The following is a 15914-nucleotide window of genomic DNA, read 5'->3' as shown; positions in this document are numbered from 1 at the left end:
TATTGCTTGGTATTTGTAGTCGGGGTGTTTGTTGATGTATGTCAAACTCGATTATTGAAGGAAAATTGGCACATTCGCTAATGTCTTTCCGCTTTTCATTTAATTTGTCGAACTTCTTCGAAATTTTTCTGTATGAATGTCTATTTGAAACTCCACAAAATTCACCAGTCGTTTTGCCATATTTAAAAGCGCTCGGTCGTTTTGAATATTAAAAAAAGACTATATAGCAAAGAAAAGGGCAAAAATACTACCATAATAACTTAAAATTATTTTCACAATACAACACTATTTATCACTGCTATATGTAATTTATTCGACTTTTCGATGCAAACTGAGTCATTGTTTATAAAATAGCCTGTGCTTCACAGAGTACGTTTGTCCACTCAGGTGGACAGCCGTCCCAAAAGAGTTAATTATTTAGGGTTCTTTCTAGACCATGGACTCATGTGGAGTCTCCACATCTAACAAAAGAGCAAACAAATATTGAAAAAATTTAAACAATCGTACAGGCTGATTGGAGGAAAATCGAAAATGCCATACTCATATAAAACATTAATATACAAAACCGAACTAGTACCAATATGGATCTATGGAAATATGAGAATGTGCATGTATATCAAACCTGGAAATTAGGAGAGTAAAAGTTGTACGCAGAAATACAAATCATCAACAAAATGAACCAAACCAGAAGACACAATAAGATATGGCCAAAGGGCAATATATGGAAAAGGACAAGTATGAATCCTATACAGACAGCTATAGATTTATTCCAGCAGGAAATTTTTCCTCAAAGAAAGAGACCTCAAAAACGCCAATATAACATCATCACATAGGCTTATAAAAACTATGTGATAAGATTATCTATTTAAATAAACTAAAATAAAATCAGCAAATATTTATTAGCGCTCTGTCTATAAAAGTGCAATTGCAGATTCCACGTGTAACACATATTATAATCCCGTGCATTTTATTTCTTCTCACGTCTTTTGACTGCGGAACGCAAGGCCGTCCGTGTGAGCATTCGACATGATATTAAACAATATCAATTAAGCATTTCTGTCTGACAACGTGAGGAAACATAAATAGTCATCGATTACGAAATCAATGGCTTAACGAAACTTCTATAGATGAATTTCGAAATATACAGAGATACGACCTTTACATACTGCAATACCAACTAATTGTAAGTGGACATCAGGCAGGATTAAGCAATTAAGCAATAGATATTTGATATAATATCCAAGATATAATCCATATAGTTTATTGCAAACATGAATATGGCAAAAACTATAATAGAGATAAATCAACAAATTTCTTTAATAAAAGGTACAAAAGTTTTAAAACAAAATTATGAAAGACATAATTTATATTAAGCAACAATTTGAGGGAATCAACAATTATTATAGATCGTTTCATATAACAACTCATTTACTAATAAAAAACAATGCAAAATAATTTATTCTTACATCATAATATTAATTAAATTCTCGTAGGGTAAAATGAAAAATTTTATATATCTTTACGTTTCCAAGGTTTCTGAACATTTTCGCATACCTTAGAAAAAATCGATGTCTGTGCGGATACAAATTTTCGTCGATGATTTTGAGAACATGAATCTACCGATTTGAATGATTCGATGCCTATTGATAAGGATATGTGCTGATTAATTTTTGGTCAAGGCAAGTCCAGCCGTTTCAAAAATACGGGGCGAAAAGTGCCAAAAATGGTAATTCAGTTTTTGAGAGAAGTAGGCATCTGTTTTCAATCATTCAAAAAATATTTTACTTGTATTGGTATGGCGGGTCGTATTAATCGTATTAATCAATTCGTATTAAAGTATTAATTATTTTTTTCAAAGAGCTCGTTTTTTCAAATTTTTTTCAAATTTAATCTTCGGTACAGAAAGTTTCAGCAATTTGCCTTAAGACAGATGTCATGCAATACTAGTTTTAAGTTGCAAAACCCTGAATTATTTGATTTCCTGCCAATTAAAATAATTGATTGTTTGAGAGTGAATAATTGATTAATTGAGATTTTAAATATTCTTTAATTCAAAAGAAATGTATTTGGACATAGCAAATATTGATTGGTAATATTTAATTCTAAAAGAGTCAAGTCAATTTTGGGTACTATAATATAGTTGATTTTTTGCATAAAATGCAAAATAAATGAAATTATTTAATTTTTTTCTGTTTATTGAAACTTCTTTTAATTGTTTATTGAATATCAATCATAAACTTCTACTGCATTCAATGCAAAGACATTCCTTCTCTACTATGTGGCTTTTTAGAATGAAACCCAGATGATCTTGCATCAAAAGTGATCATTTATTTTAGCTTATTCTTAGTTCAGAAATTTTGGAATGTGATACTATTTTTACTTAGAAACATATTATAATGTATATTTATAAGTAAAAATTGATATACCTACTGTTATGTTTGATATCAAGCGGATCATAACTTGTAACTCAATGACTAATAAACCCCATTAATTCTTTACACAGTAGAAGACGTTTAGTCTGGCTTGCTCAGGTCCGATTCCTGTGTGGACAATTCCGGAAAAAGTTGATTATGGACAATTCCGGAAAAAGTTGAACAAAGATGTGTATTTGTTACATTTATTTCAACGTTCGTCAATTTACCTATTCAACAATTTGTCTACGAATTTACATATCAACTTGTTAATCAATCTACCATTTTACCGGCTTACCAATTCACCTGTCAACCTATTTACCTATCAACGCGTTTCACATATCTACCAATTTACCTGCCAATCTGTTTATCCGTCTTGTTATTTGTCTATCTACCAGTTGTTCTGTCTACCATTTTACATATCCTCCAATTACCCTGGATCACCAGCCAGCCAACAAATTACGTTTTCACCAATTTACTTGTCTACCAATTCACCTGTCTATCAATTTACCTGTCTACCAATTTACCTATCGACCTGATTATCAATACACTATTTTATCTGTCAACCAATTTACTTGCTTTTACATTTACCTGTCATCCCGTTCTAAATGTCTACCAATTAACCCGTTCAATAATTTACTCGTTGAACAATTTACCTGTTTAACAATTTGTCTACTAATTTACCTATCAACCTGTTTATCAATCTACCATTTTACCGACCTATAAATTTACCTGTCATTCCGTTCTACAGGTCTACCAATTAACCTATTCACCCGTTTATTTGTCTACATATTCGTCTATCTACCAGTTCTCCTCTCTACCATTTTACATATCCCCCAATTTACCTGTGCACCAGTTTACCTTTATAAATTCTCTAATTCACCTTATTTGTTTACGCATTATAAAAAAATTAAAGCTCAAATAATCAATTTTACGTTTCTTCTACGTTTTAGTTAGAAAACGTTTGTATGTGCAAAAGAAAAGAGCTGTTTTAGGGTTTTTCGGCAATTATTCGATTTTTTCTCGCCGTAAGAACCATCCTTGGACTTCAACGAACATTTAAAAAAAAGAATTGGTCAAATTGGTCTAGGCGTTGTTAAGTTATGCGCTTACTAACACATTTTGCGATTCATTTTTATATATAAGATATTTTAAAATTTTTAACTAAAATCATTTTAATTTTCACAGAAGACAAAAATTTGATGATTTTAGAGTTAGTGTTACATATTTTCGTTTCTTTCCTTTCGAATGCTAAGGCTTATGCTCTAAAAACGTGGTCAGCGCACAGTTAGGTGGTGTAATCTACTGATTTATGTATCGGCCGAAAACGACCGAAAACGGCCGAATCCTTCGTGGAACATCGTGGCTACGTATTTCGTAGAACATACTTCGTTCATGACACAACGAAATTTACCATGAAGACAACGAATTATTGAACAATAGCGAGTCCTTTCGAATGATTCCGAACCACCAGCATTTGAACAATAAGTGGCGGATGTAATAACAATTACTCAAAATATTTTTAATATATCAATTCTATGATAACGATCAGGTGAATTATTCAAAATTCCCTTTAATTTGAGAAAAATATATGGATTACCAAGGCCAATCAGTTCGACGTCGCGACATATTAATATAAAGTTATCGCACGCATTATTAACCATCATATTTATAGTATGTATTGTAGAATAAACGATTCTTTAAAGTTATTTATATACATGAATCATGCAACAAAGGATACTCCCTCGGCCTTGTCACCACAAGGTTCTGAGTTTAAATCCCCCGTTTCATGCAACCTCATACCAAGTATTACTTGAATGTCAAGTGACACAGATTTTTCCTTGAAAATATATTATAAATATTTTCAAAATGCATTTAAAGGTATTACTTGGGTGCCTTCTTATATAAATATATCAAAAATGAAATAGAACAACACCCTTTACGAATTGGGTTGAATTCTAACGTTCTCTTGGCGTAAAAAAATAACGCGAAATTTAAATTGCTGTTCCAAAAAAGATAAGCGCCTTATACCTGGTAATATATAAGCCTTTTCTAGATTTTTTAAACATTTATGAGATAAGACTTGTAAGGAAGTGTAAAATGTTCTACATGTACTACGTGTAAATTGCAAGAGTGAATTTAAGTCAACATGTATATATCAAGTCCAATAATTTTTATATGATCAATTTCAATTAAAGTATCATATATACTTGAATGTGATCATTGATACTTGAAGTGATTCAGATGAACTTTATTTGGCCACAATGATTATGTTTTTTTTTTAAATTGAAATAATATTTAGCAAAAGTTTAACTATTATATTTTTATCACAATATTATAGATGTATCTTATTGGACTTCTAAAATATCATTATTATAAAATAATAATTTCTTTAAATGGGATATGAATATATTAACTTCGTTCCATTAGTTTATAAACATACCTTAATTAAGGATTTCAAAACTGCATACAAGCAATTTACAGCACTTGACTCTAATTTTTTATACTATTCATATTACAACGTATAAGTAAGTCTTATAAGCATAAGTCTTCTATGAAATATTTTATATTAAATGTTCAAGACGAAAAAGCTATCAGTCTTTCATTTTCTGGCAAGAACATATAATAATTAATAATTAATATAATTAATATAATTAATTAATTAATTAATTAATTAATTAATTAATTAATATAATTAATAGTATAATAATATTATTATATTATATTTTTGAGAAAATTACGGCAGTGTGCCATAATCACAATTAAACAAGTATAAACTAGCTGTAAGTGGAATTCTGTCTTAATGCAATTAAGGCATCGTGCTTTAAGGCAAATAGCTGGAACTTCCCGTACCAAAAATTATTATTTTTTGAAAAACGATTAACATTTTTGAAAAAAATTTACTTCGAAAAAATTAGATTTTTGAGAAACTATAAATTTGACAAAAAAAAACTTTTTTTTAAACAAATTTTTTTTTGAAAACAAAATTTTTTTGAAAAGAAAGATGTTTTCTTCGTTTTGACATATTTTGGAAATTCTGAACTTTTTTTCAAAGCAATCGTACTGCTTGAACTGCATAGAGACGAAATATCGAAGCGCGTAAATGCCGCGCCGCCGTCTAACGCATAAGCATTGGTACGGCACCCATAGAAATGTAAAAAAATATACATTTTGTTAAAATCTCTATAAAATATCTGATAATTTGATGTGCATATGTCTAATGATCATTTTTTACCGCCGAATGGCATTTTTTTTTACTTTTTTCATTAGATCTCTGAAACCGCTAGACCTGCCTTCATGAAAATTTGATCAATTCTTCATCTTGTCAATACAAGTAAAACGTTTTTGAATTATTCAAACCGGACGCTCCGTTCTCTTAAAAACTGAGTTACCGTTTTCGGAACTTTTTGCCCCGTTTCTTCGGAACAACTAGACCTGCCTTCGCCAAAAAGTAAGGAGACGTGCTGGTTAGTTTTTGGCAAAAACTAACCAGCACGTCTCCTTATCAATACGAATCGAATGTTTTTTAAATTATTCAAATCGGTTGATCCATGTTCCCGAAATCGTCGACGAAAATTTGTATCCGCACACACATACATACACGCACACACACACACACACATACATCCATTTTTTCTAAGGTATGCCAAAATATTCAGAAACCTTTGAAACGTCGAGAAATGCAAAAATTTTCATTTTCGATTTTTTTGCGATTACTATAACTAGCCCTACGGGAAGTTAATAATGGTCATAATCTAAAATAAAATTTTATCCAAATCCATCATTTTTTTCATCGTAAGCTGATCAATTGTAATTAATCGATCGTGATAAGCAGCTCGAAACGATAAAAAAGTTACGATATATTTTTCTAAAAATATTCTAATCTATTTTAAGCCTAGTTATACGCTAAATGTTCATTTTAAATTGAGGTAATATTTCCATATATGATTTATGTCCGTATAGATTTATGTTTAATGTATCTTATATATAAAAATGAATCGCAAAATGTGTTGGTAAACGCATAACTCAACAACGCCTGGACCAATTTGGCCAATTTTTTTTTTAAAATGTTCCTTGAAGTCCAAGGATGATGGTTCTTACGGCGAGAAAAAATCGAATAATTGCCGGGAAAATCCTAAAACCTGCTCTTTTCTTTTTCACATACAAACGTTTTCTAACCAAAATCAATAGTAGAATCAATTTGTGCTTTATTGGTATTATATAAAGTTCATATTAAATTACAAGCACTCACTGTATACTAATACTAAACGATTATTCGGATTTTGATAAATCTTTCTGTAGTTTGTTAAGGAAATTTTCTAGGATGTATGTGATTATAAAGTACTGGAAAATAGAAATAAATGGAAAATATTGCAAAAAACGACATGTCATTGTTTGCATTGAAAACAAATGAAAACCATCATTTGCCAAAAATTTCAATTTACTTATGAATCTAGACAATTTTAGAATATGTATAATGAATTTATGATTATGAATAAGAAAAATGAAATGTCTACATTATTATTGCCAAAAAGCAGCTGAGATGTGCCAGAAATTAAAATAATATAAGATACAGTATATGTTAATTCACTTAAAATATGAAATTAAGTATTAATCAGGGCCGGTCCTACCTTTAATGCGATGGATGCGAAAAATACGAGCGCACGCCTTAGGGGGCGCCAACACAAGATTCGGAGATTAAATTTTCAATATAGTTTTTTTTTCAATATCTAATTTCTTTGCATCTTTTACTAATATTTCCACAATATTTTTAAAATTCATAAAAATTTCACCTTATAACAACAAATAGAAAAGTAAAGATGAATACATACCATTCGACCCTCACGATATCGATTAGGGGAAGTTTAAGATGCAATATGGATGCAAATTTGGATATCATAAATAATAAAAAATTAAATTAATTTAATCCAACATGAAGTACCAGTGTTATGTTATAGGTATGGTTATGTTATACCGTTTAAAAGACTCCAATTTCCAATATAGTGTGGGAATTGAGACTCATCGTTTTATTTAAAGCAGTTGCACATTTAACATCGCCCATATTATAAATGTATTTGCTTTTTGGCGTAAAGAGTAATTTAAAAATCTTAATTATTATTTTTAGGTAAACGGTAATTATTAGTATATTATATTAAAAATTGTAGACATGGGTACAGGACAACATCTGTCGGGTCATCTAGTTATGTATAAATTTGATAAAGAAAATAAACAAAAGATAATATATAATTAAACTCACAGTCTCATCGGAACTTTGCAGATCGTTTTCGGTTTGATCGTCCTCTCGTTTGAGCAACACTACCAAAGGATAATCCTGCCTCGGAGGTTCTCCAAGAGGTCCAGGCTCTCCCGGCCATGGAGGCCTCAATGTCATCGACTTCTCCTCGTGGGCGACACCGGTCCTGCATTCGCGATGCGCATGACTAAATGGCATGTCTCCTTTCCTTCTGAACTTTAATCCATCTTTCTCATCACTATAAGAACATTTTTCACAAGATACTTTTTCACTGTCACAACTTTTATCACAATCACAATACTTTTCGGTAGCAGGATTCTCAGCTTCAGTATCCTTTTCAGGGCTACCTTTGTAGGCAAGGGACTCAAGGAGGGCTCTGAGTTCGGGCCAGGGCCTCCACAGAGCCCGGTGCAGGTCAATTATGGGCACAGCCCAAAATGCGAGCAGGGAGTACGCCACGCGGGATGATACTGCGCAGCGAAGTTCTGAAATAAATGATAAAAAAACCAAATGATTAAAGATTCCATTAAAAATTTGCAATGTTGGTACAAAACTAAACTAGTTGGTATTGGTATTTAGCCTTGAGGCAAGTTACATGAACTTCCCGATATGTGTAAATAATCGACTTAATCAATAAAAACAAATTATTTTATGAGTGATTAGAAGTATTCCGAGAGGATTTATTACACATAATTGAAAATGAGCGAACACGTTTTTTTTTTTTTTTTTGCATACTTTTATTGTTAATTTTGATTGACAATAAAAGTATGCAAAAAAAAAATTCTAACTTTGATGAATTTTTAAAATTAAACTACTTGTCGTAAAGCCGAAATATTTCAGTAAGTTCTATAAGACCATGATATATATCACCAAAAAAAGTTCCATAAAAATCGGCTTAAATTTTTTTTCAACAGTTAATTAAAAGAAAACGGCTCGGTAGATTTTCACCTAAAACTGATTAGTATCATTCACAACTAATATCTTTCGAACAGTTTTTGATTTTTTAAAATCGTTTCGGTAGGATGAGCTTAAATGTGGACGAAAAGTTTAACACTTTTTATCAAATTACAAAGAAACGGCTTTGCAGATCGTCGCACAAAACTGATAAACGATACATCGAAATACATCAAATGGCTTTTAAATTTCTGAAATCTGTTCAGGCGTTTTTGAGAAATTTTGAGAAAACGTCGATGAAAGGTCTAATTTTGACAAATGCCAAAAAAACGATACCAATTTTTGCAAACTTTGACGAATTTTCAAAGTTAAACCAATTGTCGTAGGACCGTAATATTTTAGTATGATCTAGAAGACTATGGTATCTACCGCCAAAAAAATAATCATAAAAATCGTCGAATTTTTTTTTTTAATTTTATTACAAGAAAACGGCCCGGCCGATCTCTACCAAAAACTAATCAGCACGATTCCCAACCAATATCTTTCGAACGGTTTTTGAATTTTCAAAATCGATTCAGTGGCTAAAAAGTGGACGAAAAAATTTTCACTTTTCTGCTATTTATAAAGAAACATCTCGGCCCACAAAACTGGCAAACGCTAATCCTCGTCGAGATACATCGAATGGCTTTTAAATTTTTAAAATCGGCCTAGCCGTTTTCGAGAAAACGTCGATTTACGGCGAAAAATCTGTTCAGACACACATACACATACTTTTTCCAAATTAGGTCTAATTCGATTTAGAATGGCTTGAAACGTCGAGAAAACATAAAATTAGCGAATCGGATTTTTTGATGAAAACATAAACTTAATTTATGTTACTTAATGTTACTTAATAGGCACATAATTAAAATCTTTAAAGATCTATACAATTTTATTAAAAAATGCTTGATTACAAGGTCGCTTACAAGTCTTGTATGTAATTCTTAATTAGAATTTTCAAATAATAAGAATTTATCATTAATTGCTTCTGAACACAATATTTAGTAAATAAAATAAATGCAAAAAAATTATAACAATATATAAAATTTCATTAGTATATAAGTATGATTAGTTGTATGTCTTGAATGCACAGCATGTATTATTGTATAAATAGATCAATAAAGCTCACTGTATTATAGACAAATCTTCTAGAAACATAAAGTTAGCATATATTCTAATTTAAACAGTAAGCTATACAATTAATTTCATGTCGCTAAATTTTTTTTGCGAATTTCAAAGCTTGGCGACCTTGTTAGAATGATAACTTTTGAATAGAAAAATAAAAAAATCTTCTCTTGTTAACAAAAGATGACCTTTATATATTATGATTACAATGCAAATTATGCAAAATGATTGTGAGTTATGTTGATTGATTACAAATAATTGATTAGTTTAATAAGCAACAAAAAATGAAAAACTCGGAATAATAAACAATACACCATTCTTATGATAAATATGCAATTATACGATTATCTTAAGATAAGAGATAGATTATGAAAATATTAAATCTTTTATATTTATATAAGCATCATTTTATTTACATATTAGAGTACTAATTACTGTGCAAAGAGCAAACAAGAGGAAATAAAAAACAGTAAATAAAAAATATTACTTGGATCTGATAACACAAAGATAAGATCACTTAAGATACAATATCAAGCTTTCATTGAAGAAAATGCACTTATTTTTTCTACGAGGTTGAGTTCCAAAGCACTATTCTATCACCTTGATGGCCATCACCTTGAAATGCTACATAACTCAAGTCTTGTTTAATTTGAAATGAAAATAGATATATGAGTTATGAACTGTAAATATAAAACTATTCTTGTACAGAAATCTGTTTATAGTAGCATAGTGAATATATGAACAAATTATCTACTTACTATTTTCTTTTAAACTACTTTAATTTTATTTACTACTTTTATTTTTAATGCACTTGCTCATGTTTGAATTAATTTTATAATTAGCAAACTAGCAAAATGATCAACTCCTATAGTAAACCGGTTTCAAATCTCGTAAAGCTATACAATTACCTACGACAACATCTCATCATCATATGTTTATGCGATGGGTAAAAACAACAAAACAAAACATAGTAAATTCTTAATAAGAAAAATTACACTGTGTGACAAAAATGGCAATTTTGTTTTTTTTGCTCTAACCTTCTTTTAAACCTTCTTGGAATTTTACGCTGATTTTAAATATACCTTCCCTTTTTCCGTAACAGTTCCAGTTTTTTCAGTTTCAGGGGACTTTATCCCAATTAGTTATTTTGGATATGATTGTCGCAGTTTAACGAATAACCAAGAGTTATATCTGCTGTTTTCGATACGGCTTAAAATTGAAATGCGCAATCAAGATAAAACATAGCTTTTTCCCGCTATGTGAGAAAATGACGTAGTGTGTTTATGATACGTTATTATCCAAAAGGGGAAAAAATACTATAATTTTAATATCTCCGCAATTTAGGTAAAAAACTCAGAATGACCAAGATGACTGTGTGGTAAATATCTTCTGTTTCTTCTCTGTGGTAAATATCAATTCTATTCAGGCAATAGAAGCATATGGTAATAAACGAGATCTCAGTGGTATTGGGCCTACTTACAATCAGCTACACGACCCCTATCCATGCTAATGATGAGCAACCTCTCGACATCTTCGAGACCAACGATAATAGAGAAGTCAGGAAGATTTAAATACTGATATATTTGATGTAATGGATTTTGGAATGGTTTTTGGAAACCGTACTCTCATTTAGAATGGTTTTTGGAAATTCTCGGAGATATTACCAGGGAGCAGGATGACAGAATCCATCAAGACATCAGTACTTAGGAGGAGGAAGAGGAGGATATCATAAAGGATGGTACTTCCACATTATGAGAAAAAATTGTTGGATCTTACGACAAAATCAGTCAGGCCTTGTCCACCCTCGAAAATCATAAGAATAGACTTTAGAAGACAAAATAAAGTAATTAACTTTTCTGTCGCAATTGGAGATAAAACTAGCACATTGGTATATGTCGAAACAGAGCTGTTAGCAAAATTCTTTAAAAAAATTAGTGTCACGCTGAGTTATTATTTAAGTTCAATATTATCATTACTAATTTGTTTTATTGTTTTTATTTTAATTGCAATCTGTCACACTTATTTCAGTAATTGTTTTGACTTTTCTTATTATATGAATATTGAATGGATGGCAACCCATTTCTGGGGTTCTTCTTCGAGTTCTGGTTCTATCTATACTCGAATTATTTGCTGACTTTTTATTATATACGCAACTATACCCACGAGAGGCGATTTTCACTTGAGGCTATATTTGAGATCTAAAACCTCAAGTGGAAATTTGACATCAAAGTTGCCTGATGTCAGGCTTGGCGGTAGCGAGAATCGAACCAGCGAACCTGGAACTAGTTGGTGCTAGCCCACGCTCTAACCGATGTCACCACCGCTGGCCATCGTTACTAAATAATATATAAGAATTTTTATTTACCATTATAAGGTTCAGAATTGGATGAATCAAGTACCCTAAATGTAAAAGGTATGTGAACTTTAGTCATCCGGAGACGTGGAACGCGTGGTGCAGATGAGGTGCTCCAGTGGTCATCCATTGCCCCCATGTCCCTTGGCGCTCGCAGGACTATGGCACTCCTTAAAAAAAAAAACAATTATAGAATTTATACAAAATATTGCAATAAAACTAAATGATTGTAAAAAGACCTTAAAGCATTAAAGTATTTTCGTTTTATTATATTGGCCATGAAGGTGACAACCTTCAGGGCAATAAACTTTACACAGAATGGTTGCTACCTCTGGTAGAGGGGGTAGCGGAGTGTTTTAATTAAACTAGTTGTTCACTTCTAAAAGTAAAGACCACAAAACAACATGTATAGTAAATAATAAATAAATATATCTTCTTTCATTTTAACTTACTATACAAACAAATCAGTGTTTAATACAGTCCACAGCTACAAGGGTTAAATTATAACCCAAAACCTGAGTTATCGAAGGAGAGTTTTAATAAATTTCATAACTACGTAACATAAATACACATCATGTTCAATATAATAATTAATGTCACAATAATGTTCAAAATTTTTATGGAGTTTTGTCAAGATGTTAGATATTTTTTATATCTACAAAATAGTTATACTACTATATTATAAAATCGAAGTTTATAATTAATTATTAGGACTATAATAACCAGTTGAATTAAGATACCAAACTATATCGGGAATAGCTCAATCAGTGGCGTGCCTGACTCACGCGCCAGGGTTAATCAGTTCGAGTTTTGGCACTGACTTAGAATTGTCATTTGACTTGTTAGCTTGTTACATTGAAGTTTATTACAATTTGAATTGTTAGTTTGAGATGAAATAGAATTAGAAGTTGATCAGAAATTGAATTGTTAGTTTGAGCTGAAGTAGAATTAGTTGAATAGAAGAAGCCAGGTTAGAATATAATGATATGATAAAAGATAGTACATACATGTATGATATAATAAAGATATTACAAAATGTTAAAAAGAAAATTTGTAGGGATTGATTAAGCTCTTAGTAAGGCCAATAAAAATAGATAAAGAACTACAAGATACCAAAGCTTCTACAAAGTTTTATTTTTTATTATATTTATTTTTATTAACTAAAATATGAAAACGAGTTTAGTATAACATTTACTCATGATTCAATAATACCTTAATAATATTATCACGAATAATATCTTATTTCAAATGCTGTGTATCAACATATAGGCTATAATATAAAAAATAAAGGAAGCAATTAGATAGTCTATATTAAAATTGTCAATTTTATATTGTCATTCGACTGAATTAAAAATCGGTTACTAATTAATTATATTACAAACAATAAGATGATGATCGTTCAATCAATACTAATGTATGTAAATGCAATTGTTGGTGTTTTTAATTATTCAATTAATTGTACTACTTGTATGTTTATACAAGCAGTACTTATCGCTATTGGCATTTGAATCATATAAATTACTTCATTATTTTCTAAAATAACAATGTAATTCAATAGGCAAGACATGATTAGCTTGACATTTACATGTTTTTAATTAATTAAAAGTACACGCAAAAACTGCTGCTACACATAAAACTAGAAAATGAATGAAATATAATAAATTTAGAAATACTTTGAATTATTTAAATTATATTTTTTTATATAACAATTCAAATCGATGCAGCAATAGGTATAGCCATTGAGTCTCTATTCAATGGTTAAATTTTTAAAAATAATAACAACATTAAAATGTATTTATATTTATTAAGTATAGAAATTCATTAAAATTCATTTGAATACATCTTCCAAAAAATATTCCGCTTTGAAAGATTCTTAAATAATAATACTAATATAATAAAATTTTTGGGAAGATGTATAGAGATAAACTTATTAACATAGAAGATAATAATCCTAATGATTATGAGTGATATTTGCAAAGTGGCATAAATGCAATAAAAATGAGGAGAAAAAAGAATATATTATCTCACTTGATTATTTATTATAAATTACCAAAAACTATTTGTCAATAACAATTTTTTAACTGATGAACACACTATACTAGTCGAAATCACAACACGTTATAATAACTCAGAAACATTGTAAAAAATATTGAAAATATTAATTGAATATTTATTGTAATTTGGAAAATGTGTGTTATGCGTACTTTTGCAGTCAGTGTATTTTCGATTCTTACTTATTTGTGGATATTTTTACATAATTATGCAACTCAATTAATTCAAATATTTATTACCATTTACCGGATTTGTTTTAACCAAATGTAAAATAGCTCCATATTAAATGTAAATAAAATCACGATTGAGCCAGGGTATGTTAATGACTGTCGCCATAATAACTAAACTTACTGACTTTGATATAGGGTCCAAAAGAAGAAATATATAGTATGTTTGTTTGAATAAGTTCCCATTATTGCATTAACGATAACGTGATCTGTAGACCTAATTGACTTCAAAGAGTCAAAAGTAAGTTTTTTTGTTCAATTTCTATTAATAATAACTTACTTCTTTCTTGTATATATATATAGTTTGTTATTTTAATGTTAATTGAATATTTGTAGTTAATTGCCAAAAATTACTTTTCAGCACAACCATAACGATGATTTATTACCAAAAGTGTGCGTTGGATACGGTTGTGACATGTGGTTGTAAGTTTTGTCCTCTTCGGGTTGAAGATTGATAGATAAAAAAAAATCTATTTTAACTAAGACAAAATATGAAAGAAAGAAAAAGAAAAATTTAATACAAAAAAAAACTTGTTGCCTTTGTTTATTATATTGTTGTTAATTATATTGTTGTTATATTTTATTCATAAGCCTTGTTTAAATAATTATGTTGTATTGTGTTACATATGCATATCTGACAATAAAAGTCGTTATAAACCATTTTTGGTGTTTATACCTATTGTTTTTAATCTATTTTTATGCCTGTCACAACCGCTTTGGGGTGTGTGTGGCTGCTTGTGGCATTCGCTCTCTTCTTGTATGATTTGATTCTATGACTAATCCTTCGTATTTAATTTTAGTATTTTCATGTAGACAAATGTTCAAATTACAACTCAATTTGCTTGTCTCCCAGCTAACTAGTAAATTATGAGAGTTAAGCATGATCATCAAGAAAGTGACACAACCGTACCCAGCCTCTTCTGTTCCTACTTTTGCCAGGTTACATATTATTCAAGAAATTGTGGGGTATATAAAGTTAATTATTATTTCTTATAAGAATTTAAAAAGAGTATTTAACAGTTTTAATTTGAATTAAACTACCTAATTTGAAAATTAAGTAGTTTATTGCCAAATATACATCATTATATAATGATGTATTAAGTTTAAAATAATTGTAAAATTAGAATATAAATTTCTGTAAATCACGTCAAAGCTAATTTGTAAACAGGAGGTTAAATAAATATATATTAAGAAACTCTTACTTTTAAATCTATTAAACCTTTCCTGATAAAATTTTAATTAAAATGAAATAAATGCTTGTTTAGTAAAAAAAACATACGAAACACCTGATTTTTAGTACGAACCTTTTGGGCAAAAAACTCAAGATATCACTTGATGCGCATAATTATTCATAAAAAATATAAGGAAACAAAGTATTTTTCACAATACAGAATGATATCGTCAAACCTTATACCTTATACGTGTGTTTTGATGCTGTACCACTTTTGTTTTCTTCGTCGTGTTCATCGAAAGTGATAAAAGTGGGTCACACAGGCCATTAAACCGATTGCGCTCAAAACGATTAAATAATTAAATGTGTGCCATTCTCATTGCACACA

The 15914-nt window shown here is 29.9% G+C and overlaps 1 protein-coding gene across 3 annotated transcripts in view; it reads right to left on the bottom strand.

Annotated features, from left to right (window-relative positions):
• Positions 1-15914, bottom strand: part of LOC113384971 — a 75869-nt gene that overhangs the window by 48942 nt on the left and 11013 nt on the right. For all 3 annotated transcript variants that reach the window (XR_003367956.1, XM_026622752.1, XM_026622753.1), the window contains exons 2-3: positions 12089-12246; positions 7669-8150 (exon numbers count right to left, since the gene is read on the bottom strand). Coding sequence is in view for 2 of the 3 variants with exons in the window: in XM_026622752.1 (XP_026478537.1) it covers positions 7669-8150; positions 12089-12246 (640 nt within the window). In the remaining variant the exon portion in view is untranslated. The remainder of the gene's footprint in view (positions 1-7668; positions 8151-12088; positions 12247-15914) is intronic.

Source organism: Ctenocephalides felis, unplaced genomic scaffold, assembly GCF_003426905.1.
Source record: "Ctenocephalides felis isolate EL2017-DRISC unplaced genomic scaffold, ASM342690v1 CF-g0.4_SCAFFOLD_03571, whole genome shotgun sequence".
In the NCBI taxonomy this organism is placed as follows: Eukaryota; Metazoa; Arthropoda; class Insecta; order Siphonaptera; family Pulicidae; genus Ctenocephalides; species Ctenocephalides felis.
This window is presented reverse-complemented; position numbering and strand designations above follow the sequence as displayed.